Source organism: Onychomys torridus, chromosome 1 (genome assembly GCF_903995425.1).
Source record: "Onychomys torridus chromosome 1, mOncTor1.1, whole genome shotgun sequence".
NCBI classification, from domain to species: domain Eukaryota; kingdom Metazoa; phylum Chordata; class Mammalia; order Rodentia; family Cricetidae; genus Onychomys; species Onychomys torridus.
In genome coordinates, this window is record NC_050443.1 from 104,061,446 (window position 1) to 104,088,466 (window position 27,021).

Consider the following 27,021-nt stretch of genomic DNA (forward strand, 5'->3'; position numbering starts at 1 on the left):
GCGGCGGGCGGGCAGGTACGCGCCGGCGGGAGGCGGAGCCGCGAGGCCGCGATGGAGCGCAGCCCGGGCGGGCGCCGGCGCTGGAGCCCGAGCACCGGGCGGAGCGGGAGCCGAAGCCGAAGCCGCAGCCACAGCCCGCGCCAGGCCGGGGCAGGGGCCCGCAGGGCCGGGCTGCTTGCAGCGGCGGCGCCCGAGCCCCCCAGCGGCTGAGCGGTGACCTCCAGCCCCGCTCGCGGTTACCGGGACCCAGCGCGCGGCGACCGCTCCGACCCGGGCCCCCTAAGATCTGCTTGCCACAACCGCACACCTCAAGACACAGAGCGACCCAGGTTCGGGGCCGTAGCCCTCCCTGCTGCTCCGGCACACAGGGAGCCCCAAACCCTAGGACAGCGCGATCAGAGCCTCTTGCCAACAAGAAGCCGCGGGCACCCCAAAGCCCCGGGACCCGGGCGACCGAGCCCCTTGTGACGCCCTTCGCGTCCCGGCTCATGGTGGTGGTGGTGCCCTGAGCCCCTCTCGGGCCGGGCTGACGAAGATCGACACGGCGCCCAGACCCCCTGCCGCGGCTTCCCCGCGGCCCCAGCCCAGGTAAGCGGGATCCAGGTGAGGGGCGGCAGGTGAGTGGCCACCGAGGTCCCCTGAGTCCTGCAGGTAGGGAAGGAAGTACTGAGTACGCGCTCCCCCTCCTCAGCGTCGCCATGGAGCCGAGGCTGAAGGACGTCTCTTTGTGTCTCGCTTGGAGGAGCCGCCCCCTCCTCCTCTCCCTTCCCCCACCCTCCACCCCAACCCTGAGATTTGGGCACAGCTCCGGACCCCCAGAGAGAGTAGTTGCTGTGCCCTGGAGAGGGGGAAGAGGTGGAGAGTCTCCCCCATAAAGTGAGCCTGGAGCATTAGACCTTGGTCCTTGAAGAATAAAGACATATAGATGTCCCTCCCTCAAAAGCCAGGCTGAGTTCCTAAGCGAGCCCCCACACCCGGAAAGAAAATTTGGGGCGCCCACAGGTGAGAGGTGCCTGCATTCTGCAGCTCCAGGTGACAGCTGGGGCTTTGGGTGTGTGCCTTTGTCTGAGAGGGCAGAGAAGGGGCGTGTTTGGGAGAATGAGTAGAAATCTCTTTTCTCTGACTTCCATATCCCAACTCAGATCCCTGTGGGGTTCTTTATCCAGGTTCCTCTTTGTGCTCCCTGCAGAACAGGGAGAGGGTGAGCCCTTTCAAAATGAGCAGCTAGTTTTTGGGAGGGGAGGTACCCTAAGCGAAGAAGCCATTTCAGGTCAGAGCATCTTCCTGTCCCTCTAAGTCCTAAGGACAGCAAACCTGAGTCCCTTTCCTTTTCCTGACTGACTCGGGGAACACCAAGGGCCAAGTCCAGGATTGGGACACTGTGTCCTCTACAATGAAGGAGTGAGTCTGGGTTTTTGCTTAAGCTTTCCAAAACATCTACGATCAAGAGACCCTCAACAAAGTACTAAACCCCAAGATCCAGGGGAAGCTGGAAGACCCTGGGGGTGGTGTACCTTGGAATTCTGAATCAGAGACCCCAAGAAGGCAGGAAGGGCTTTCTCAGCCTTCCATAGACAGGCACTGGTGCAAAGTCAGGTACTAGGTAAGGAGACTAGCTGGGGAAGGCAGGACCCTGGACACAGAGCCCTCTAGAAGTTCCTTTGTTCATTGAAACCTCTACTGTGTCTTAAGTTCCAGCCCTGGAGTTAGGGGTCTTTCCCTTGACTCCTCCTGATTATCTGACCTCAGAGCCCTGGGCTGTTCTGTTTGCCCAGACCATGCTGTCAGGACCAGCTGCCCAGCCCTTGGCCCCATCCGTGAGACACCTGATCCCTCATATTAGACTCAAGCAGCTGATGCCTTCTCCTCACCACTGCCTCGACTCCACCCTGCTGCTGGCTTTGCCCCATGAGTGAGGATGTAGCCTGGGTCAGCACTCCTGCAGATCCTCCTGCAAACTCAAGGACAGTCAAGGCAGTCACCCCCAGCAGAGGATGTGTGGAAGCCAGTTGCCCTGAAGACTGGGTGACCTTGATCAAGCCTGTAGCATTTCCCAGAGAGAATGACAGTGAGGCACATACCCTGCAGCCAGCATGGTGGATATAGATTGGAGGCAGACTGTCAGAAACATCGGGGTGTGCCCTAACCATTTTGGAAGTATTCTGTGCAGTGGGTTGGAGCCCAGGGCTTTGTCACACACCCCTCAGGCAATGAAGTGGAAGCAGAGGCTGGAGAGCCGAGGTTCAAATGACTGGGACCAGAGAGAACCATTATGAGGTCAGAAGGGGACTGGTAGGAAGACTTTTTTCCTTTCTAACCTGCAGTGGCTCCCCATTGAGTAGCCCTAATAAAGTAACTTGGCAGCCCAGCTCTCGGCAGCCTGCTCTAATTTACATCTGGGACAGCCCCACTACACCTGGTTCAACTCCATGTCCAGAGCCCCACTCTAGGATGGCTTGGCAGCTGTTTCTACCTCTACTTCCCTTTTGGTTCTGGCTTGGGCTGGCACACAGTAGAGAGCACAGTCTGATTGGTTGGTGGCTGGGCAGCTTAGAAGACAGTGGCATATGTCTCCATGTGCTGTGAGATTGCACATCCAGGCTCAGCTTCAGGAGTCTGGGGCTGTCTTGTCCTAGCTACATCAGCACTGTTGAACTGATGCCTTAGCATTTGGAAAACACAGCTCAGAGCCCCATTTTGCTGATGAGTGTGTTTCACATGTCTGTATTTGTTATTGGTGTTCAACATTTTTGGGAAGATTTCACATTCAGATACTGATTTTGGGATTCTCTTGAAAAACCATGGGATGCAGCAGCTTCAGGCCCAGAGCTAGAGAATGGCCATCTTGTTTGGACAGGGCACCCCCCTCTCCACAGCTGTCCCAAGAACTCCTGACCTGTTCTTTATTGATGTGACCTTACAGCCTTGCTGCTGACCTCCAGGTTTGCAGGGTGGAGTGGAACCTGGAGAAACAACTGCTCAGCAAGCAGTGGCTGTGTGTGTGTGTGGTCCACAAGCACGTGTGAGTGCCTGTCTATGGTTGTTAGGGTCAGTAGTGAGGGGAGCCAGGACTGCCCTGGACCGGCCCCACATTCCACTCAGATTCCACCTCCCCACGGCACACACATACTCCCCATCTCTGGAAGTACTCAGCATAGCCTCTGCCAGGAGCAAAAGAACAAAGATCTAGGCTAAGTCTGACAGAGGACTCAGGGAAGGCTACTGTTGACCTCAGTTTACCCATCTGTGCAGAGAGGGTTGAAGTGAAAATTCTCCAAGCTTCCTCTTCTCTGACTTTCCAGGATTGAGTTCTGTGCTTTGAATAGGTGGCCCGGGATGGGGCTTGAACACTCGGCCAAGGATGATGCTCATGCCCCCCTTATGCAAGGTTTCCATCTCCAAACCAGCAAACACAACAAAGTAACCTTCAGTCTCCCCGCTTCTGACATTCCCTAAACGTGAAACTGATTGCCAAATAACTGGGCCAGAGCCAGAGGCCGGCACCAGGCCCCAGCCACTGGCCTGGGAAGGTATGCCTTCTTCCTGGACGGAAGTCTGCTGTAGCTGAAGGCCAAAAGAGATGGCAGAGTGCCATGTGGAGGGTACCAGCTCTGGACCCCCCTGGGTTGGGGAAGTACTTAGCTGCTTTGAGTCTCAGTTTATTTATCTATACAATAGGGAGAATACTGTGTAGGGTGAACTAAAGGCAGAAAGGGGCCTAGGCCAGGGTCTGCTGCATAGAATGAGGTGAGAAATGGTTAGGTCTTAGTGGTACTGTAAGGGGATGGCTGAGTTTCCTTTGGGAGCTGCTTTAGAGAATGTAGGGCTTGGGGTGTGGAGAGTCCATTGGAGACAGTAGTTGTCAGGGCTGGAGAGCTCCAAGATGGGGAGCAAAGAGGACTCTTAGCCCAGTCCTGGAGCCCTGCAGAAGGCAGGTCTGTGGATTTAGCTCAGACCTTGGGAGGAAAGCCCTTTGTATCCCCTGCTTCTCTCCAGGGAAAGGTCTTAGTGACAGAAGTGGCCTAAGGCTTTCTGTCCCGCAGAGTAGACCCTCCAGGCCTCAGGAAGCAGACCCATCAGGCCTGGAGGGGCCGAAGTCCCCTTTCCTGGCCTCCCTCTTCTTCCTTTTGGCCATATCCCTGCCACTCCTAGCTCCGCCCCGACCCAGGAAGCCATGTCATTAATGCCAGGCTTGGAGAGAAGCAGTGGTGCGGTTTTTACTGTCAGTCCTCAGTAACAGGCTCTCTGTGTTCACCAGTAACCAACCTGACCTTGGGCTAGCCGGGGGCCTGTGTTTGCTTATTACAAAAGGGGTGCTCAAAGCTCCCAGCAGCGAGGGTGGTCGTGAGGGGCCTGGAGCCAGGGGGGCAGGCTTCAGCTTTGCCTGCCATGGTCTTCTCCCACACCCTGCTGCCACATGCAGATGAGCCCAGGGGACCTGCTGTGACTTCCCACGGCCTTGCCCTCCTTCCCTGCAGCTTCAACTGTCACAAGAGGGTTCTAGAATATACCGGCAGCTTCTGGGCTTTGGGTGGGCACCATAGCAGCACCCCTTCCCCTCCTCAGACCTGAGAGGATGACCCCAAAGCTGTTGTACAACTCCACCTCCTGAGCGAAGCTCCCCCTGGCTGTCAGCACCCTCTCTGACTGTGGGGGTTGCTGCTCTTTTTCCTTAGCAAAGGACTCTGACCACACCAGGGCTCTTTAGACTCCACCCTAGAGGTCCTGCCAATCTTGACCCAGGAGGCGGGAGCTCTCCTCTAGAGCAGTTAGGGCTGCATAGTTTTCAGAAGTACTCTGGGGCCAGCTGTGTGGCCTTGGGCCAGATGCCTAGCTTCTCTGTGCCTCAGATCTCTCTTCTGTAAGAAAGGATTCTAGCGCTTGTCTGGTAGAGCTATTGGGAGGAATTCGTGATTGAGTGTTTGTCACGTGTACCCCAAAGGTTTGCCATTCATGCCAGTCTTCAAAAGCCCTGAGCAGGAAGGGACAGCAGCTCCACTGTTAGAGGTGAAGAAGTGGGTTCTGGCTGGTCATGGTGGCATACAACTTTCTTCCCTGTACTCAGGAGACAGAGGCAGGCAGATCTCTTAAGTCTGAGGCTAGCCTGGTCTAATAGTAAACTCCAGGCCAGTCAAAACTATGTAGTGAGACCCTGTCTAGATAAGTAAAAAGTGGGGGAGGGCTCTGAGGTGAAGCACTCTCCCCAAGGCTCTCGGTCCTGGGGTTCAGGAAAGGTGCTGGTCACTTTTCTATCAAACACACAGCACAAGGCTTAGTGGAGCTGACATTTTCCAAGACATCACCTGGGCACCAGCCTGTCCCATGGGTCTGTAACTCAGCTGCTCCGGAGTCTCCCAAGACAAGGCCTAGGTCAGGGTCACATGCTGTGCCTCTCCCACAGGGAACAAGACTCGGCCTCTGAGAACTTCTCAGGCTACTGGGAGGGAAAGCCACTTCCTCCAGGACAGTGACCCCCTCCTCACCTCCTCCTGGCTCACACTGCTAACTTCTTAGCTCTCGGCACCTGCATAGTCCCACTTTGGGCCTCTGCTGTGTCCTCTGCTACCCTAGCACAGTGTCCCCAGGTTTGGTTCCGTGCTGAGGTCTGTACTGTCATACTTTCCCTTTCTTCCCTGGCATTTCCCCTGGGATGGCACCTTGCCTGACATGCGTCTGTTCCACCATTAGTGCACTGCATAACGGAAGCTCCTTCAGACCTGGACTGCAGGACTCCCAGGTCTTCCCAGATCCAGGGGCAGTGCAGAGCACGTAGTAGGTGCACACCATAGCTTGATGAAATGTTTTAGGATCAGACAAATCACCTCTAAGCCATGACTAGCTGTGTGACCCAGGACATAACCACTTAATCTTTTTCTTTGAGCCTCAGTTTCCTTGGCTGTAAGGACATAAATAGCTTCTCCCAAGGGTATTTGAGGTTTAAATGAGGCAGTGTGTCGAAAGCAGTTTTAAGTGGCCTCTAAGTGGTGGCTCTTGTATATACTGCTTGAACCTGAATCATTTTATACCCATTTTCCTCCTGCCGTTGGAACCCAGGGCATCTTAGACGGGTGTTCTGCCACTGGACCACATCTTTAACTCTGACACCCATTTACAGGGAGAAATTGAAACTCGGGCCAACGACTTGCACCTTCTGGCTAGGACTAGCAGTGAACACCTGAGCCTTTGCGTAGGCTGCTATGCTGACCGCTGCTTGTTTGTCCCTCTGTCGCTCAGGGAAGACCTGGGGCTGGAGAGGAACCCAGTTCTCCAGAGAGCCTCAGCTCAACCAGATGCCTCCCTCGTGGTTGCCACTTGTTCACTGGGGGCAGCTTAGCGAAGGTCATGGCCCATTAGCCAATGGTAGGTGACCTCTGTGCCCACTGTGTCCGACTCTGTACCAGGCCCCTAGTGCCACATTGCCTGCGTCTTCTAGGTGATGAGTTTTGGGGACCTTCACAGAGCCCTGGGCCTGCCTCATGGCCCTTTTTGAGGGCCCTACCCCTTGGGGCCCAGGGCTCCTGCCTCCCACAGGACCAGAGAGGCTAGACAGCCTATTTGGTAACAGAGTTACCAACTTTAATAGCTACCAAGGCTGTGCCTAGGGAAGGGTTGGGCTGCCAGGTAGAAGAGAGGGAGGCAGGCTAAGTCCTTCTAAAGCCTCACAGCACAGGAATCTGCTGGCGGCTCTGGTGTCAAGGACAGTGAGGAAGGTTGGGTCTCCTGGCTTGACCAGGGGACACTCCTAAGTCTCCACTTTCCAGATCTGGCAAATGGGGAGGGTGAGCTTGGTGATCACAGACTTTTCTAACTGTGGCTGGTTCAGGAGTAAAGCTTAGCAGCGGAAAGATGGCCTCTGTGTGTGAACTAGAAGGACAGATTTGCCTGCACGGTCAGCCCAAGAACCAGGCCCAAGGTCCCTCCATCTGGCCAGTTCTTACCAAGTGTCTGCTTCATGCCAGGCATTTAAGAAATGCCTGTTTTGTTCTCCTTTTAGCCCACCATGTCCAGTGGTCATCCTCAGCCCTCTTCCTACTGATGAGCAAACTGAGGCATCGGTAGAGGGCACAACCTACCCACTGCCGTATTGCTAAGAAGGGACAGTGCCAGCATTTCTGTCCTGAAGGGGATTGAAGTGCTAGTACCCCTTCTGCTTTTTGAGTCAGAATATCTTACCTGATGGGTGATGTATTATTGTCAAAGGGCTGAGACAATCCAGGCATGGTGGCTGCATGTCTGTACACACAGCACTCCTGAAGAGGCAAGATTTTGAGTTTGAGGTCAGCTTGGACTATTTAACAGCAGGACCCTGACCCTGACTCAAAAGCTAAGGAGAGGACCCGTTAGAATCCCCTGGTTCTCTAAGGGGCTTGACCCCTAAGTGTTGGGTATAGAAATAGGCATGTGCTATGATGATGTTCCCAGCACTAAGCAGGCGGATGTGGTCCTGGATAAGCTAGCATGGAGCGTAGGGACAACCTTCAGGGAGACCATTCAGGAGCAGATGGTCAGCAGACTAGGATGCCTGTCCTGGGGCCAGAGGGGACCTTGCTGAGCACTGGCTGTAGGGTGTGGCATCCTTTGGGATGGGGTCCTGGTGCTGATGGACCACTGGGGCAGGCTTCTCATTTGCTTGCTCTCCTCTAACAGGACCTGCCCCCTAGACTCACCCAGCCTTTTCCTTCCGCTCCCCAAACCGTGCGGGGTTGTGCCTGGTAAAGTTTCATCTTTCCTCCATCAGTCCCTACCTCCGCAAGAGATTCAGCTGTTCATTCAACAGATGTTTACTAAGCACCTGCTTTGTGCCAGGTGCCATGGCAGCTCCTGGGGGCTCCACAGTGAAGAAGACCAGGCCACAAAGTCCCTGCCCTCTGGGTGCTTTACTTTGAGTGGGAGAAAGACACAGCTAATAGATGTCATCGTAGTCAGTAAATTATGTAATTGCATTCGAAGGTGCTACGTCCTACTGGGGAGAAATAGAGCAAGGTGCGGGGGAAGGAAGAGCGGGATCTGGCCCTGGTTTCGAAGGTGGCATCCAGGCAGAACACCGATGGGAGAGCCATGTGGGCACAGAGGGAAGAGCTGTCCAGGCAGAAGGAACAGCCCCAGGCTGGACTGTGACCAGAAACAGCAGGGAAACCAGGGTGGGGGTGGGGCACAGGAGCAAGTCACAGAGGACAAGGCCAGTGGGAAGACTGGAATGTGACAGGCTAGTGGAGGGTGGAAATGGGAGTAAGACTCCGGGTGCTGTCTCTGGAATAGGCTGTAGCCTGGCACAGTGCACACCTGTAATTCTAGCTACCGTGGAGGGCAAGACAGGAGGATTGGAAGTTGGGAGACAGTTTGGGTCAGGGTCAAGCACCGCCACTACTGTGTGGCGCCTGGAGTTAATCAAGTGCATGAAAATGAGAAACCTGTTCTACTTTCCCCTTGTCAAGTAACACACTAACCATCTGACCGTGTGAAGTGACCTGGAGGCCGAGAGAGGCCAGGAACTGGTGGCCATTGCTGTGTTCTCAGAAGCAGCCTCCTCACTTGATAGGGTGCCAGCAGCTTAGCAACTTGGTCCGGGGCTCTCTGCAAAAATTCCAAACCCACCCACCCTTTAACTTACAAGCATGTTTCTAGAAGCTGCTATATAGATTCAGTCACATCCATGGAGCGTCAGCTTGCTTCTGTACAAGTCCACTTACTTTTTATAGCAATAATAGAAAACTGGGCACATCTTGGGTGTCAACTATGAGAGCTTTGGCATTGGCACTGGAGACCAAGCTCTGTAGTTTTCCCATCCCTGGCTGGCTGGCTCCTTGTCTGCTGACCCCGTCTCTTCCTCTATTAGGCTCTATGCTGGGTGCTGTCCAGGCCTGTGGTGCTGAAGGTGGGTTTGAAGACTTAAGGGTAAAGAAGAGGATGTGTAGCCCAAGGAGCTAAGGCTTGGTCCTGGTCCTGGAACTGATAGGCTGCATGCCTTTGGGTAGGCTCGCTGAGCCTCTGCAGTAACAAAGGAGTTGCTGCAGAGATTAAGTGGTAGAATAAGTGGTCATTTTTATCACTTCACTTTAAAGAGAGTAAAGCAGTGGGTAAGCTCGGATCACAGAATGATGATGCCTGACACTACTGCTTCCTGGATGGATGATTTTGTTATAATGATGTGACCAAGCTGGGCCTGGGGCATATACTTGTCATCCCAGCTACTTGGGAGACTGAGGCAGGAGGGTCCAAAGCTTGAGGATAGTTTGGATTACATAGCAAGACTCTTGTTTCAGAGTAAAAAGGGCTAGAGGTGCAATACTTACCTAGGGTCAATTCCCAGCATCAAACACAGAAAAAAAGAACATCCATGCCTCAGTTTCTTCATTTGTAAATTGGAGTGGGTAATAGTCCTCACGCTATGGGACAGTGTCAGGATTCGATGGGTCCATAGGTTGTCAGCTCATTCTTGTCACTTTCTGTTGACATCTCCACCTCACTGTCCACAGTGACTAATGCTCCTCACAGCTGTTCCCTCATGCCACCTGGGGCTTGGGACTGTTAGAGGGCCATAGCACTTTATACTTAAGGACATCCTGGCCTCTGACCCAGCCTGTCACTGACCTGTTTGGCTGAGAGCAGGTGCAGTGCCCCTGGCCGTCAGTCTGTCCATCTGCAGAATGGGGCCAACAGTCCTTCATGTAGTGCTAGAAAAATAACTGTGTGCCTGTAGGGTCACATTCAGGAAAGCCAAGTTATAAAAAGTTACAACTTCCCAAACACGTAAGGAATTATTCACCGGCATTTGTCACCCCCTGGCTCAGAGCTGGGAATAGCAAGATGATTAAGGCAGGGGCTGGCTTTCAAGGAGCTCTCGGCTTTCTTGCTGGGTTTTAGGTACACTTGTCTGGAGTCTAGCTTGAGAGTTATATAAACCCAATCATCTGGCTTAATTAAGCCAGAACAGAAACCCACTGATTCATGAAATAAATGTCCAGGAGTGTAACTGGGCTCAGACGCGCTTGGTCAGCACATCTTTTTCTTCCCTGTCCGGCAGGTTTGGTGTGGCCAGCCAGCTCCCAACAGCTGTATCCCTGTGTCCTCTGACCCTGCCACACACCCAGAATGGAGGACGTGTTTCTTCACAGCTCCAGCAGGAGTCCCAAGGCTTGACTGTAGTGGGCCACCTTTGGGCACATGTCCATCTTGAGGCAGATAGAATAATGGGCCATGGGTCAGTCAGACCTGTCCCTGATAGTAGTGTAGAGAGCACCCTTGTGAACACATGGGCAGAGGGGTGGGACCACTACCCAAAGAAAGGGCAGCTGATGCTGAGCAGGGAAATGCCACGTGGCTGTTCAAGGAGCCACAGTAACATTGCAGTGGCCAGGGGTGGTGTTGCACGCCTGTAATCCTAGCACTTGGAGGTGGAGGCAGGAGGATGGCAAGACCATGTCTCAAACAACAAGCAAATGAAGAAAATACCATTGCAGATGTGGGAGCAAGGCAAGAATTGAGTCAGATCTGACTTTCCATCTGGCTGGGGTGGAGTGCGGGGCAGAGTGCAGTGATGCAGTGACAGGCGTGTGTGGAAATGCCACAGGCCCGTTGTCGTGTGTGTGATAATTGAGATGAGTGCTTATCTGACTTCAGTCAGGAAGTCTGAGGGAGGCAGTGCAGAGGGGACTGAAGGGGGTCAGCTGGCTTCCTCACGACAGCCGGAAGAGCGCAGCTGCAGCTCACTAGCCCTTACTGATGGAGGGGACGAGGTCATTGGACTACTCTGCACTCAGCTCTGAAATTCTGCCACTCCCGTAATCCCAGCTCTTGGAAGTCAGGGGCCAGGGGACCACAGTTTCTTGGCCAACCTGGCCAACATAGTAAGTTCCAGGTCAGTCAGGGCAGAAAACAAATAAGAAAGGAAGGCTTGGCTGGTGTCCTTGGGTCCTGCCTCACTCCTCACAGTACTGCCTGCCCCAGGCTCTAGCCTCTGTTGCACACTCCCAGGGATGGAGGATACACTCTTCCGTACCATGTCTGCCTGTGTCTGGCTTGAAGAACCTCACAGGACAGGAGCCTCAGATCTGAATCCAGCTCAGCCTAAGGCCAGCTTTGAGTCCATGTGTGTCCTGTAGCTGTCATAGATTGCTTAGTTCTACTGCCACTGAAAACCTCTGACTGGGTGGTTTAGGGTGAGCAGAGATATATGTCATAGTACTAGAGGATGTCAAGGTCAACAGGCATCCTGTGGTAGAAGGTGGAAACGGAACAGGGAAAGGCCAGGGTGAGCTTTTGAAAGGAACCCAGCCTCTAAACAATATCCAAAGTCTGTCCTTTAAAAAAAAAAATCCTATTTATTAGTATTGTGTGTATATGGTGCATGTGAATGTGTACATGGCACATGTATATGGGTAGGTAGGTATACATGTGCTATGAGTGAATGTGAGGGTCAGAAGGCAACTTTGTGAACTCAGCTCTCTCCTACCTTAGAGTATTCTGAGCATCGAACTCAGGTCACCAGACTTGCTCTGTAAGCATCTTTATCCACCCAGCCATCTCACCTGCCCTGCCCAGGTCTCTCCTCCTTCTCCTGACTCCTCCCTCCCTCCCTCCCTCCCTCTCTCTCTCTCTCTCTTCCCCTCTCTTTTGAGACAGAATCTCTCTCTGTAGCTCATAGAGATCCACCTACTTCTGCCTCCCCAGTGCTGGGATTAAAGGTATATGCTCTGACATCTCACCAGGTCTCACTCATCACTTCTTAAAACTGTTAAAATGGCAGGCCTATAATTCCAACTGAGGCAGGAAGAACAAGAGTTTGAGGCCAGCCTGGGCTATGCAAGGCACTATTGAAAGAAGAAAGGTGTATTTGTTGGGGGTGGGGGGGGGGGGGTGGAGGGAGGCAATTAGTTTTCACTGTGTGGCTTGGAGGGAATATTTCTATGAAGTGAGGATGTAGCAGCCACATCACTTGCTGTGGTGTTACTTGATTTAAATGTAGCACACAGTGTGTAGAGCACCCAGAACAGAGTAAATACTCAGTAAATACAGTGACACCATTCTCCCACAGGAGAGGATGAGGTAAGCCCTCTTCTCTGCAGATGGGCCATCCTCCACCCACTCCTGTGATTGTATTTTTGTCCTTGGTCTCTGTGGTCACCATTCTGGGGAGTCTGGCCATGTTCCAGGCAGGTGCAAAGCATACTTCTGTCCTGGCTCCATAGCCCTTGAATGAGACTAGCGGTAGCTGCTGTGACAAACCATCTCTCAGAATGGAACACACTAGAAGCTCACAGGGTGCGTAGTCTTCACCCTCTTCCTTGGGGACCTCCATTGTGCCTCTACCACATTTGAGGTTTTGGGGGTCCTCTGTTCAAACCAGCCTCCAGAAGGCTTCCGAGACTGGAAAAAGTCCTGAGCTGGCAATAACACACGTCACTGTTCTCATCCCAGTGGGGGAAGCCAGCCACATGGCCACATGAAGGAAGCTGATGAGTGTGGTGACTTTGTACTGTAGAAGAGGAGACTTTGCTAGCTGCTGGCTGTCTGCCATAGACACAGACGAGTCAGCACACTCTTGAGCCTCTGTTATTATCTGTAGACCAGAAAACATCACTCAGTAGCGGCAGTGACTGCCTAGTTCTGTACATCTACTCAAGTCACTAACGACGTGTTCATGGGTGTGTAAGTCACACCACAGGAAAGCTGCTTCCGTATAACACAGGCAGCTCCTTGCCCTCTCCTCAGGGTTTTGTGAGGACTCAGCAAGGAAACATTTGCCAAGCTGATGCCATTGTATGTGTGCACGCGTTTGCGTGTCTGTGTGTGTGCATACACTGATGGCTTGTGTGTATTTGTCTCTGCTTATGGTAAGAAGTGAGAGTTCCAAAGCACTGAGAGCCGGGGTGCTGTGCTGCGTGTAGCATCACAGGGTGGCGCCCAGCCCAGACTGCCTGCCAACAGGAAGTGGTAGGCGGTTCAGTCTTGCTTCTCACTTGGGAAACCCTCCCCCATTATGGTGGCCTTCCAGCATGTGGCAGAGCCAGGACTGCCATGTCTGCACACTAGGCTGTCCATCTCCACCTCCTAGGGTGTACACACATCAGATGGTCAAGACAGCAGCCCACCTGCTGGGTGGGGAAAGCCCCAGATCAGCTGCACAGATGGACATCAGGGCCAGTAGAGGGCACACCCTGGAAGTGCACCACCCAAAGGGTCTCTTGGGGCAGCAGTCACCCAGAGTGTGGGTGGATGTTCTGCTGAGCACCAGCAGGAAGGAAGCAGAGATGTGTCCTGGTGCTGGGAGTTCACAGGTGCAGTCTGTAGCTGAGTGCATTCGTGAGGAAGTGTGTCGGAACCTGGAGGACAATGTTCCCTAATGTCAGATGTGTCTTTAATCTTTCCAACCACTCAGGAGCTAGGCATGTCGTGCTTCACTCTTGTTGTCATATATACCAGGAGCCATGTGACATCACTGTGAGGAACAAATGGGTAGCACCAGACAGCCAACAGGAGCTGTGAGGATGACATGGGTATGCTTGGCTGAGACTCCACCCAGCTACTGCAGGATCTGGGTGTATTGTTCCCAGCACTTGTCTTGGGAGATAACTGATTTTAGGGATGGAATTTGGACCCAGTTCCGATGCAAGCTGTGTGACTATGGGCAAGCCACATGGTTGCTGTGCTTCGGTTCATCGTATAATGACAGTACTACATTGTAGAGTTAAGAAGATTAGCTGAGTCCTCACGATGGGTTGGCTGCAGTAGGTACAGCTTGGTTAATGTGTTTTGTTTGAGGTTTTTGTTTTTGTTTTGTTTTGTTTGTTTGGGTTTTTGTTTTTTGTTTTTTATTTCTTTTTTGTTTTGTTTTGTTTTGTTTTTTGAGACAGGGTTTCTCTGTAGCTTTGGAGCCTGTCCTGGACTAGCTCTGTAGACCAGGCTGGCCTTGAACTCACAGAGATCCACCTGCCTCTGCCTCTTGGGTGCTGGGATTAAAGGCATGCGACACCACTGCTCGGCATTTTTGTTTTCTTTAACATGTGGAGATGTAAGCTGAGGCCCAGGACTGACTGTAGGTCTTCCAGCTGAAATGGGTCACAATAGGATCAAGACCGTGACTATTCAGGCACATGCCACCTCTGTAGCTCCCCACTGTGCATCTGTGTCATGTTCGGTAGCTGGGTCAGAGGCAGTATGTACCTGAGGGGTTGACACAGCAGTAGGGACAGACATGTGGACTCAGTCACTGCCTCCTGCTGACCCCTTGTAGAGAACATGACTGCGGGAAGAGGATGGCTGAGTATCCCCAAAACTTACCCAGTAAATTTAGGGGGTTATACAAGAGAGGATGGAATTCGTCTGGCCTCTGGCTTGTTGACAGGTGGACACAGGTGAGACATCTTCCCAACATGCTCAATGGGGGATGCACAGTTGTAAACTCTTCCAAGTACCAGTGTGTTGGGGCAGCAGAGGTCCATAGAGGAGAGGGACCCGAGGACAGTGACACTTGGGAAATCAGGCAGGGGGACAGGAAGTGGAAGGTAGAGGTTACTCAGGAACACTGGCCTGACCAGCAGCCCCTAAAGTTCACAGAGACAGTGTGGTTGGAACATTGGTTTGAGTGTCCAGGGGCAATTTTGAGGCCCAGGGGGCAGGCACCCTTGGGCCTGTGTATGGAAGGAATAAAGCCTCTTGCAGCTGCCATTCAGAGTCCCAGAGGACACAGAAGCAGTCTGAGGTGGGTGTGCAGGGCTGATGTTGTGAGTGGGAAAGTTGCATCATGAGAGTATACATGCCTGCACACTGGGCTGTCCACCTCCATCTCTAGGAGTGTACACAGATCATATGGCCAGCACAGAAGCCCAGCATCTCTCTGGTGAGTGGGGGAAGGCTCCAAATTAAGAGGGCTGTGTGCTTACCAGAAACCCTCAGGAATACTCACACTGTCCTTGAAAGGTTAGGGACAGTGACCTGAGGACACCCTCAAAATTGGTGTTCCTTCCCTTTTGAGATGAAGCCAGCCATGGGGTACTAACTTGTCTTCCTCATAAGATAGTTGCTGGACATTTGGCAGAGCTGTGGTCCCAGAAGCCCTGAAACAGAACCCTCCACCCCCAGCTCCCCAGTATAGCCCAATCATGGCTGGGACAGAATCCTAGCCTGGGACTGCGACTCCATGGCCACTGGCAGCAAGAGCCCAGTCGGGTAGTGAGGAAGGAGAAGCAGGACTTTTTCTTCCTCCATCATCTGGGGCATTTGTGAAAGTGTCACCACGCCATAGACTAGACTCCCGGGGTGATGCTGTGGCCTCTCAGCTAGAGTCAAAATAAAACTCAGAAAAAGGCTAAAGCTGGGGGCAGGAGAGTTCTGTGAGAACAGGGTCTATGAACAGAGCTGGCTCATGAATGGAGAGAGCAGGAGCCTGGGGAAGTAGAAGAAGTGGGAGCCAATGCAGGGAGGAGGGCCTCATCCCAGCCATCGCTGAGGACCGCACAGATGGAGCTCCGCCTATGTCTGGTGGGAGGCCAGGAAGTTTCCTCTTGATGTTCCTCCTCTCTGTGTGAAGTGGGAGGCTGGGTCGTGCTGCCTAAAAGGAAGTCAAGGGAAGGGCCTGACCTGGGAGGGAGTGGCTGGCCAGGGCTTATGGGGTGCTCCCAGCAACCCCAGCTTCCTTGTCCAAAAAGAGTGAATGCACAAATGAGCATGGGGCTTATGGTCCTGACAGCCCTGAAGCCAAGGAGGAACTATACCATCCTTACCCATCACCTGGTGGAGCCTGGCTATGGCTGTAGCAGAGCCTGTCTGGAGCTGTGACAATGGAGATTTGGCATGGCGCACACTTACAGAGCACTTCCTGGTCACCAGGTGCGTTATGCCTGTTTAACTCTCATGATGGCTCATGGGAAGTGGGCTCTCTTATGAACTCTCTTTGTAGATGAGGAAACAGACACAGATGTAACCTGCCCAGGGACATCCAACTAGTAAGTGACATTTGGTCTTCAAGTGCAGACGGAGTGGCTAGGAAGTCATGCCTCATCTTGGATGGATCCCTTTGCCGTGTCCTTCAGGGAGCAGAGGACTCGGAATAGCTATGATGTGGGCAGGGATCTCTGGGCTGAGAGGCAGCTGATGGGGCCTGAATGCTGACCTCTAGCTGATGTACTCATGCACATGCGCACACCTGCCCAGTGCACCTGGGAGAGGCTCTGCTCACAGCACACACACATACCCCACCGCTAAGAAGGGAAAGTTCTGGATGGCTGCCTGGAAGATAAGGATGGAGATAGAGCAGGCTTAGAGGAACAAAAGGGAACTGTTGGAGTGACAGATACGCTCATTATGTTGATTGCAATGATAGCCTCATGAATATTCATGTGTTAAAACTCATCGAATCGTGCTTTAAAAATGTAGTTTATCATATACCGAGCAAACCCCAGAAAAACCATGGAAAAATGAAGCGAAGCATAATAAGGTGGAAAACAGAAATGAAGCCCCAAATCGGGTGTTGGTTTCTTTCCCAGAGTCGGTGTCCAGCTGTGGATTTCACTCCGTGTGGTGCTCTGCCCCTCTGACAGCAGCAGGGCCGTTCAAGGCAAATGCTCTATATGGAAACATACAGTAGCCGTGATGGCATATCCATGAGCACCATCCCAGCTGGGGACATAATGGGGTTTCAGGCTGAGACTGTGGAGGACAAGCAGGGCTGCTGTGAGATAGGTCTCAGGGCCACAGGTATTGTATGTACCAGAGGGGACTGTGTTGTCACTGTGTGGACACACTGGCAATCTCCTGCCTGTGTGGGATACAATGGTGTGGCTGCAGTATTTGATAGGGCGGAAGCTAACATCAACTGACCCCAGTCCATGCTACTGAACTCACCCTGCACCTGACTGTAAAATGACATTTGTGTGTTCACTGTGTAACCCTCCAGGGCAAAGGCTCTCACACAGCTGTGCAGTGCTGGGGTTCCCAAAGGCTCTGATGTATGCCTGGCAAGAGGTGCTTCATCATCACTTGTGATGGAGGCTAGGGCTGTACTCAGTGACAGATCACATGCTTAGTATGTGCAAAACTCTGGATTTTAACCCCCACTCCAGCACCGCCCACAACAGAACCCAAAACTTGTGAATGGGAGCATATGTGTGGCTGCTGCTGTGTGACATAAAGCTATGTGCTTGCTGGGCACTGTGTGGGTTAGAGCATGAGACAAATGGGTCTGTGATACACATGCTAACAAGGGACAGTGACTACTATCTCCAGAAACTTCGGGGATGGTGACAGCATTAACAATGCTTAGCATTCCTTGTGGCCCGGCTGGGAATTTCCTAGGTGCTGGGGAAGCAGGAGGGAGATGGAGCAGGTGGCTTGCCTGTCACTCATCATGCTGTACCCCACCACAGGGAGAAGATGAGCATGGGCTGCCCTGAGCCTGAACCGCTCCACTCCCTGCCTTGCTGTGGGCCGGGGGCTGCCCCTGTACCAGGAGCAGGTGTGCCTCTCCTCACAGAGGACATGCAGGCGCTGACTCTGCGCACGCTGGCTGCCAGCGATGTCACCAAGCACTATGAGCTTGTCCGGGAGCTTGGTAAAGGGACCTATGGGAAGGTGGACCTGGTGGCTTACAAGGGCACAGGTGAGCGCTGGTTGGATGGCAGGGTATGAAGGTTGGGGTGGGGACATGACTGGACAGAGGGCCAGCAAAGGTGCAGAGCAGGTGGTCACATGGGAAGGATACACTGCACAGTAGGAGTTACTCGCAAAGCGCTCAAACTGGGGGGTAGGCGACTTTGGGGCCATCTGGGTGCCTTTGAGACAGATGTGCCCAGGACAGGACACTGCTGGAAGTTTTGATTGGAGAACATCAGTGACACCTGAAGCTAGGGAGCTGACAGAGGTGAGGACAGGCCCTTGGGAACAGGACATCTTATTCAGAGGGTGTGGGGAGATGGCTGTATGGGGTTGGGCTGGACATGTTTCTCTGATAAAGACACAGATCCTGATGTTCAGACAGTCAGCCAAGGTCACAGAGCTACCGTGGGTTTGAACTAGGATGACATGCTATACTTGCCAGGGCAGGAGGGGCCTCTGGGACAGCTAAGATAGCAGGAAGAACATTTGCATGGGGGCACCTGTATGACCCTGGGCAGTGGAACCCGTTTCCTCTGTTTAGGAAAGAAGAGAATCAATGCTGACCTTGTTGGGACATTGATTAGTGTGTGATGCGAATATGAAGTGCTAAAGGCAGGCCAGTGCTGTGTAGCATTCTGTTGCTATTGCATAGCTGCATGCCCAGCAGGGAACACATGCCTGCCCAGTGTCCTTCAAGGGCTTCTCTTACTCACCTATTGGCTGGCATTTGCTGAGCACTTACTGTGAACAACAGGTTCCTGTGCCTCAGGGAGCCATGTTTGAGCTGGGAAGACAAACAGGACAGACAAGTACACAGTAGGTCAGGAAATAGCTTGGGGCAGGAGGTTATTTTTTCTCACCAAGGGCTGTAACATAGAAGACCCAGGTCAGCCCTGTTGGATGGACTGAGGTATGTATCCCTTTGCTGTGCCATGAGGACCTCATGCTGACCGACCGGGTCCACTAGCCTTATTGCAGGGACAGATTGTACAGCCAGGACTGGGGTTTTTCTGTAAGGGAGAGGTCTCACCGTTGTTACTGTGGCCCTGCCAGGCACCAAAATGGCCCTGAAATTTGTGAATAAGAGCAAGACAAAGCTGAAGAATTTCCTGCGTGAAGTGAGCATCACCAACAGCCTGTCATCCAGCCCCTTCATCATCAAGGTCTTTGATGTGGTCTTCGAGACTGAGGAATGCTATGTCTTTGCCCAGGAGTACGCACCTGCTGGGGACCTGTTTGACATCATCCCTCCCCAGGTACTTCAGATAGAGGCAGAGAGAAGGGGATGAGCTTTGGGGGTACCAGAGTATGAAACCCTGGAAGGAGCTGGATCAATCAATGAGCAGGGTGTGGTAGCGCATGCCTATAATCCCAACAATTAGGGGGTGAGGCAGCTTGGGCTGAGTAGTGAGACCCTGCTCAAAAAACTGAGAGTGTAGCTTAGAGGTCTGCCATACATACAAGCCTGGATTGACTCCTCCATACTGCAAATAATAAACAAATGAACAAGTCCTGAGGCCGCAGAGGAGGTGACCCTGGAGCAAGTGCAGAGGGTTCTGGTACTTGGTTTGGATCTTTCCACTTGTTAAGGGCTGGTCAAAAGACACCAGCAAAGAACAGGAGGGACATCCAGCCAGGCTGGGAGGAGGACAAGCAGGTACCAGGATCAAGGTAGGCCCAGAGGTCAGCAGGAGAGTTGTGGCCCCCAAGTGAACAGGTGGCAAGGCCTGAAAGAAGGAAGTAGGGCGAGGGCAGGCCGGCCTGGCTACCTCTGAGCAGCAATCCCCACTCCCCGCAGGTGGGGCTCCCCGAGGACACGGTGAAGCGCTGTGTGCAGCAGCTGGGGCTGGCTCTGGACTTCATGCACAGCAGGCAGCTGGTGCACCGCGACATCAAGCCTGAGAACGTGCTGCTGTTTGACCGGGAGTGCCGGCGTGTGAAGCTGGCCGACTTCGGCATGACGCGGCGCGTGGGCTGCCGGGTGAAGCGTGTGAGCGGTACTATACCCTACACAGCGCCCGAGGTGTGTCAGGCGGGCCGTGCCGATGGCTTCGCGGTGGACACGGGCGTGGATGTGTGGGCTTTCGGCGTGCTTATCTTCTGTGTGCTCACCGGCAACTTCCCGTGGGAGGCCGCGTCGGGCGCCGATGCCTTCTTCGAGGAGTTCGTGCGCTGGCAGCGGGGTCGCCTGCCGGGGCTGCCATCGCAGTGGCGCCGCTTCACCGAGCCTGCGCTGCGCATGTTCCAGCGGCTGCTAGCCCTGGAGCCCGAGCGGCGCGGGCCGGCCAAGGAGGTCTTCCGCTTCCTCAAGCACGAGCTCACGTCTGAGCTTCGGCGGCGGCCGTCGCACCGCGCACGCAAGCCGCCCGGGGACCGCCTGCCCGGGCCCCTTCGCCTCGAGGCTCCTGCACCGCTCAAGCGCACCGTGCTCACCGAGAGCGGCAGCGGCTCGAGGTCTTCGCCACCCAGCGTGGTGCCCGTGCCGGTGCCCGTGCCCGTACCCGAGGCCGGTCTGGCTCCGCCCGCACCCCCGGGCAGGACCGACGGCCGTGCAGACAAGAGCAAAGGGCAGGTGGTGCTGGCCACGGCCATCGAGATCTGTGTCTGAGCTGCTGAGAACAGCACAGCCGCTGCGGGAAGCCGCGTGTGCTCCGACCTGTGCTGGGGACAAGGAGCAGCCGCTGCGCGGCGGGAGGGAGTAGCGTAGACTAGGAGGCCCAGACACCCCGGTCGGTGGTGGGCTGGTGACATAGCTAGCAGATGACCGTGTGTGTGGCCGGCCTCAGCCCAGAGGAGCCGAGGCCCCTGACAGAGGCTGGTAGCTTGTGGGCCAGACTAAGCTCTGGAACCTGGACACTCCTGGAGCTTCACACCCTTGGCAGATCACCCTACAATCTTCCATTCAAACCTGGGCACAGAAAGGGGGCTATGGTGTTGGGCAGAGATGGGCATGAGACCCTTAGAAACTGGGCACTGGGTTGACAACAGAGGTGCCCAGGAGGTCAGAGGGAGAGAGGGCAAGCCCCCTAAATGTAGCAAAAGTTGTGTGCAGGAACAGACCTGAATATTAGCGATACCCCCTCACCTCCTCCTGCTGATGGGGACTTGGAACCCAGAAGGGAGAGCCATTATTGCAGCCACGGAGGCCACTGGGAACAGAACTCCAGTAGGTGGTCCTCTTGGGGGTAGGGCAGCAGATGGCAGGAGGCTTGGCACTCCTGTGTCCCCAGGGCAAGGGAGTGCGTTTACAGCCCAGCTGCCCCTTTCCCAGGTGTCTGTCAGAGTCACATGTATAAGCCGCAGTTGTAGGCCAGTACCCTTTTAGGGGAGGAGCACATGCATGGACGGGACAGGAAGTCGTTGAAGTGAGTGTGATGTGTGTCTGGTGACTTGAGTGTCCAGACACCTCACCAGGCAGCTGTCAAGAGCCAGGCCTGTGTTTTACCACACTCCTCAGGGAACCCCAGGAGACACCTGCTGTTGGCTCAGGTTCCTAGGCAGCAAAACAGGACTTCACCTTGCCCTGGCTCTCCCTTGGGACCCCTACTCAATAGGAGGCTTAAGGAACCCCGTAATAACCTCAACACAGGGGGGCTGCGCCTTCTGCCTGGCACTACCCCACTGACCAGCCTGGGCTGCCTCTCCTGGGGTCCCTCCAAAAGTTCTGGGTCATTCTAGGAGGCTGGCTGGTTAGCTACACCCCTCAGCCTGGAGCCCCCACCTCTACGCACCCCCTCACTCCCACCACAAAGGGCTATAGGTCTCCCTGCCCTGCCTGAGTCCAGTTTACAAACTGTGGTTGCTCCAGGGCCTGGTCCCACTTTCCTGGGGTGCCACCACTTCCCTAGTGGACACAGGGCCCACATATGCCAGGTAAGTAGCAAACCCTCCTGCCAAGAGCTGAATCTCAGAAGGCCCCCATCACTGCCCTGGCCCACCTGGGGCCATTAGGCCCTCCTTCCCAGCCGCTACTTCTCTTGCCTTAGGCCTGTCCACCCTGATCTGCAATAACAAGGAAGCGAGATTCCACAGTAGACATCCCGCATCCCGCGTGCGCCCTCTCTGTTGAGATCCTGTGTGGGAGGCCTCTCCCTTGTAGTATCTAGGATGGTAGTCCTCAGAAGAGACTGTAGGTACGTAGCCCAGCCCCGTTGATCAGAGGCGGCAGCCAGCCTGGCCCTGAACCAGACTCAGGCTGCCGTCCTTGGAACTGTTCCTGTCATTTGGGTTGGGACCCTTTGCCCCTTAGGAGAGGTGTTGGTTACAGATGTTTACCTCAGTTTGTCACTGTTGAAGAAACAAATAATAATAGCAAAAAAATTAATAACATCGTAGACATGGAGACTTAGAAGACAAAATCCACAGAAGAAACCTCCCCCTTTGCAATTTTTCTGTGAAGGTATAGTTTGTTTATGTACGCACACATATGTGCGTGTCTGTCTCACCCCAGGGCAGGCCAGATCATCTACTGACACCTGTCCCAGCCTGTGTGTCCCTCACACTGCCCCTGTCCTTTGGTGCTTCCCAGGGGCCCCTTTGAGCTGGCTTGTGGGGTGCAGGGGAGCTCCCTGGATAGGAAGTGGGGCCTTCAGTTAGTTAGAGGTCTCCCACCAGATCCTGTGAACAGAGCCCTGTGACTATGATGCTCCCTGAGCTCAGCACAGTGCTGGTGGCTGGCGTCTGTCCAAGTCTGGGGCAGGGCCTGGCTTGAACCCAAGCCCCAGAGCCTCACTCCTGTTTTGCCTCCCCCACCCCATGTGTTTGTAAATACTCTGGCATCCTTTGGCCCTGAGGAGGTTTTTAAATGTGTTATTTACTTCTCTAACTATGACAATTGCTATAAAATAAAAATTTAGAAAAAGGATCGTTTCAGCTGTAAGGTGGGAAGGGGTTCACTGGTCTTCCTGCCATGGTATGCTGACATGTTCTGAGGTAGCATCTGCCGTGTCCAAGCCAGGACTGAAGGGGGAAGTATGCACCTCAACTTTCTGGGGGAGAGGCAGAGAACTGTCCTGGCTTAGAATTCATTCGGCTTTAGCTTTGACTCATTCAACCTGGGCCATAGCAGGAAGTTAGTTGTACAGACAGGATGCAGCACTCAACAGTGACTGTAACAATAGAAGCATAGCACTCACAAAGACCAGGGCTTGGGAAGGTACATAACCGAGGTCACCAGCTCTGGGAATGCCAGGGAAAGCTCTAGAAATACAAGCCAGAGAACTCTTAAGTTAACTGGGCAAGGCATTACTTTGTTAAGAAATCCTAAGTAGCTCCCCTTGACACCCTGTCAAAGCTGAGGTCCTTAGACTGTGGGCTTGCAGGCTCTACCTGGTCTGGCTGTCGCTGTCCAGCCTCATTCCACGACCTCTCCTGGTACCACTTGCTGCCAGTATCCTCTTTGTCTTCTGTGGACACCCAGCATGCTTGCACCCTGGGGCTTTTAACTTCCCTCTGGTCTCCCAGACCTTCCCAGGCTGCCTTCCTCTCCTCCCTCCTTCGGACCCTTGCTCGGTTCCAAAGAAAAAGGCGATCAAGCAGAAGGACAGAGCTTCCTTGTAACTGTCACCATTGCAGGGCCATGTGTTTGTCCTCCTTGTCTCCCGGCTTGACTGTAAATTCCAGAAGAGCAGAGACTGGAGAGGGCAAGCCGCTACTCCTTACAGCCTCTTCCGTGTCCGACAGAGGGCAGGCACATTAGGAAAACCACACCACACCACAATTTGTCAAGTTCATGAATGAACATCCAAGGATATTTTAGGGGCCGAGGATCTACAAATAAGCAAGACAGACAATCCCCAGCTTGTTCTTTGAAGCTCAATTTCTAAAACAAAGTCTTTAACATAATTATTTATGGAATGGGAGAGGGGAGAGAAAAAGGAAACTCCACTCTGGGCAGAACTCTTATACAAGATTAAATTAAACATTCACTCCAGAATGCCTATCACTTCTCTGAAGTGAGGGAAGGCGGAGGGAAAAATCTACAAATGGGAACAGCATGCTGACCCAGCTTGGTGTTTACAGCCTCCCAAGTTATCAGAGGAGACTGTCAATATTTACCACCAGGGGGCATGAACCTAACACCCTGCAGCCTCTAGAAAGAAAACCATTGTTGGCCACATGGTGCTAGTGTGTTCATTATAAAGGATCCAACCTCCCTACATGCCACTAAAGGATCAGGGTGTCCTTTTAGCCCCTGAGATGTTCAATTTGGGGTCTTAGTGCCCTTTCCTGTCCAGATTGTTCATTCTAGACTAATTCAGTGTCCAAAGTTCTAATTGGGCTAGTGAGATGGCTCATATGGTAAGAGTACCCTACCACCATGAGTTGGGTCCCTGGAACACACACGGTAGAAGGAAAGAACTGAGTCCTGTGAGGTCTCTCTCTCTCTCTCTCTCTCTCTCTCTCTCTCTCTCTCTCTCTCTCTCTCTCTCTCTTTCACACACACACACACACACACCCCGCCCCAAGACAGGGTTTCTGTGTGGCCTTGGCTGTTCTGGAAATCACTCTGTAGACCAGGCTGTCCTTGTACTCACAGAGATCCATTTGCTTCTGCCTCCTCAGTGATGGGCTTAAAGGTATGGGCCACCACACCCTTTGTACACACCTCCATATTCCCCCCTATAGACCACGTGTCCCTACTCAAATAAATAATAATTTTTTTTAAAGTTCCAATTGACAATGAACTTCAGAAGTAAGTTCCTTTTCTGCACAAAATGTTTCTTGAACACTGCAGAATTTTCCAGCTCCTTGACAGTCCCTGATAAGTATGTCAACACAAAGGATATTGGTAGGAGAGATTTCAAAAGCAAGCTTAAAGGTCCTGCATGCCATCTAGTGGTGGCGCCTGGCATTGTGACACAGGAAGAAGCCAAGCAGGGTGACCATGAACACACACCCTATCCCAGTGCTTCTCAACCTTCCTAATGCTGCGACCCTTTAATACAGTTCCTCATGTGGTGGTGACCCCAACCATAAGATAATTTTTATTGTTACTTAATAACTGTAATTTTGCTACTGTTACAAATCAATGTAAATATTCATGTTTTCCGATGGCCTTAGATGACCCTTGTGAAAAGGTCGTTTGACCTCCAAAGGGGCTGTGACCCATAGGTTGAGAACCATTGTCCTATCCTAATTCCAAAAAGAGTGAACTCACATCAGAAATCACACAGGCCTGGAGAGATGGCAGTGGTCAAGAGTGCTTCCTGTTCTTCCAGAGGATCTGAGTTCGGTTCCCAGCACCCAAGCCAGGTGGCTCACAACAGCTCGAAACAACAGCTACAGATCTGATGCCACCTTCTGGCCTCCTGAAGTACCAGTGTACACACGAGACACACACACACACACACACACACACACACACACACACACACACACACACCAGATCTCTTTTTTCTCTTTTTTAAAGTGTGGAGGAGCAGGACAAAGTGAAGGAAGCAGACAGCATGCTAGCATTCTAGCTGTGCAGACCCCCTTGCAGGAGAGGGAAAAGTAATCTCACCTGGAAGTCAAGCAGGCTGGTGGTGGAGGCAGGGAGGTGGAGTCCAACACTGCCATTTCACTCCGGTAAAGCTGGACCCAGGACTATAGGACAGAGAAGAATTTCAGAAGAGTCAGAGTGAAGTGAGGTGGGCACGTTTAAGGAGAGATGAGGGGCAGAACACACTTCAGAAGGAAGCCCCAGAGAGAGCTGTCCTTGGGTATATGATTCCTCCCTCCCTCCCTCCCTCCCTTCTTGCCTTCCTCTTTCCCTTCCTTCTTTCCTTCCTCCCTCCCTCCCTCCCTTCCTTCCTTCCTCTTTCCCTTCCTTCCTTCTTTCCTCCCTCCCTCCCTCCCTTCTTGCCTTCCTCTTTCCCTTCCTTCCTTCTTTCCTCCCTCCCTCCCTCCCTCCCTCCCTCCCTCCTTTCCTCCCTTCCTTCCTATTTATTCCTCCTCCTCTTACAAGATAAGGTTTTTACTGACTATCTTGGTCAGGTTCTCCCTGTGAAGAAAAGGCTGGTCTCAAAGTTCCAGGAGATCCTCTGCCTCCATAGCACTCTGTGATTCAGGACAGATTGATGCTGTGTAAATTACATTATATGAACAATGTGACTTACAACACACTTTACAGATTAAGCAAGATCTTTAATTTTTTTAATTTTCAAACTTTAAAAATTAAGTGGGGCTGAAGAGGACACTGGCTTCTCTTTCAAAGGACCTGGGTTCAGTTCCAAGAATGTACATGGTGACATAACCACCCAATTCCAGGGGCTTCAACTTCCTCTTCTGGTCTTTGAGAGCACCAGGCAAGCATATGGTGTATACACACACACACACACACACACACACACACACACACACACACACGTCTCCCTCCGAGGACACCAGGCAAGCATATGGTGCACATACATATATACAGCAAGCAAAATACTCATACACATTAAAAGATACATTTTTAATTAAGTGTAAAAATATTTTTTCCTTAAGGAATTTCCCTTTGCAAATGAAATTGTAAGGTGGCTTATAAGGTGAGTTGTTTAGTTGTAGGGATATGAGGGCTGCTGGCTTAACGCAAAGGTCACAAACATTCTGGTTCTGGATAATGAGCATGTTGTGTTTGCTGTTTTAGCATCCCTGCTTGAGACCTCTTTAGGGATGGAGAATCTGCAATTTTAATTATCGGTTATGTTGCAGTTTCTCATTGGCATCCAGACTCTGGCTGTGGGGCTTCTTCCCTGTCCTGTGTCCCTTTTGTCTTCCTATCTGCCTCAAGGTAGTCCCAGCGAAAGATACCACAGTTTTACCAACGAGACAAGCTGGTGGTTTTGGTGACACGTTGAGTCTTCTGGTGGGGACAGGTCAACAATGGAAACAAGGTTCATTCCTCACAGAGGCAGGATTGTGCATCATTTTGAGCTAGAACTAATTGTTTAAGACAGATATTCCTGGAGACCTGAGAACAAGGAAAAATATAAGTCAGGGAGCCCTGAGTCAGCTAGCCATGAGCCCAGGATGATGAACAGTCATTGGATGTAGTCACAGGAGGGGAGATGCCAAAGAAAGCTCATGGGAAATGCTTAGCCCAGGCTGTGAAGCAGGGGTAGCTGCATTCTCAGTGGCCAGTGAGCCTGTCACCTCAGGAAAACCATGGAGGCTGATATTTCCAAGCCCAAGGTCAGCTGGTGGTCAGCTCTTTGCTGTGGTTTATTACCCCATCAATGGAGACATCCAAAGCTCTGCAGATGTCTTGGTGCCCACAATCTCATCCTGCTAGCAGGGTATGCGATGCTGAGTAGGTCTTGAAAGCATGGAGACTGGTCTGCATGTCCAGATCTGTGCTGGCTTACCTTATCTCCAGTACACTTTGAAGACGGTCCTGGGCTAGAGCACTAACCTCCCATTCCTTACCCCCATCCTCTGCTGGGTGTACGACCTGGGGAGCCTAAC

The 27,021-nt window shown here is 52.8% G+C and overlaps 1 protein-coding gene across 1 annotated transcript; it reads left to right on the plus strand.

Moving 5' to 3' along the window:
- Sbk1 (SH3 domain binding kinase 1) lies at positions 1–22,454 on the plus strand. The gene is made up of 4 exons (XM_036199145.1): positions 1–588; positions 17,364–17,596; positions 18,646–18,848; positions 19,391–22,454. Exons 2-4 carry the CDS (start codon positions 17,371–17,373, stop codon positions 20,198–20,200), a joined length of 1,239 nt encoding a protein of 412 aa, XP_036055038.1. The 5' UTR covers positions 1–588; positions 17,364–17,370; the 3' UTR covers positions 20,201–22,454.
- The last annotated feature ends 4,567 nt before the right edge of the window (positions 22,455–27,021 follow it).

Bases quoted from the DNA above. Each gene is read 5' to 3' on its own strand.
- Sbk1 (XM_036199145.1), top strand. From the start codon at position 17,371: ATGAGCATGGGCTGCCCTGAGCCTGAACCGCTCCACTCCCTGCCTTGC. The intron at 17,597-18,645 runs GTGAGCGCTGGT...TGGCCCTGCCAG, and splicing joins GGTGGCTTACAAGGGCACAG to GCACCAAAATGGCCCTGAAA. The intron at 18,849-19,390 runs GTACTTCAGATA...CACTCCCCGCAG, and splicing joins TTGACATCATCCCTCCCCAG to GTGGGGCTCCCCGAGGACAC.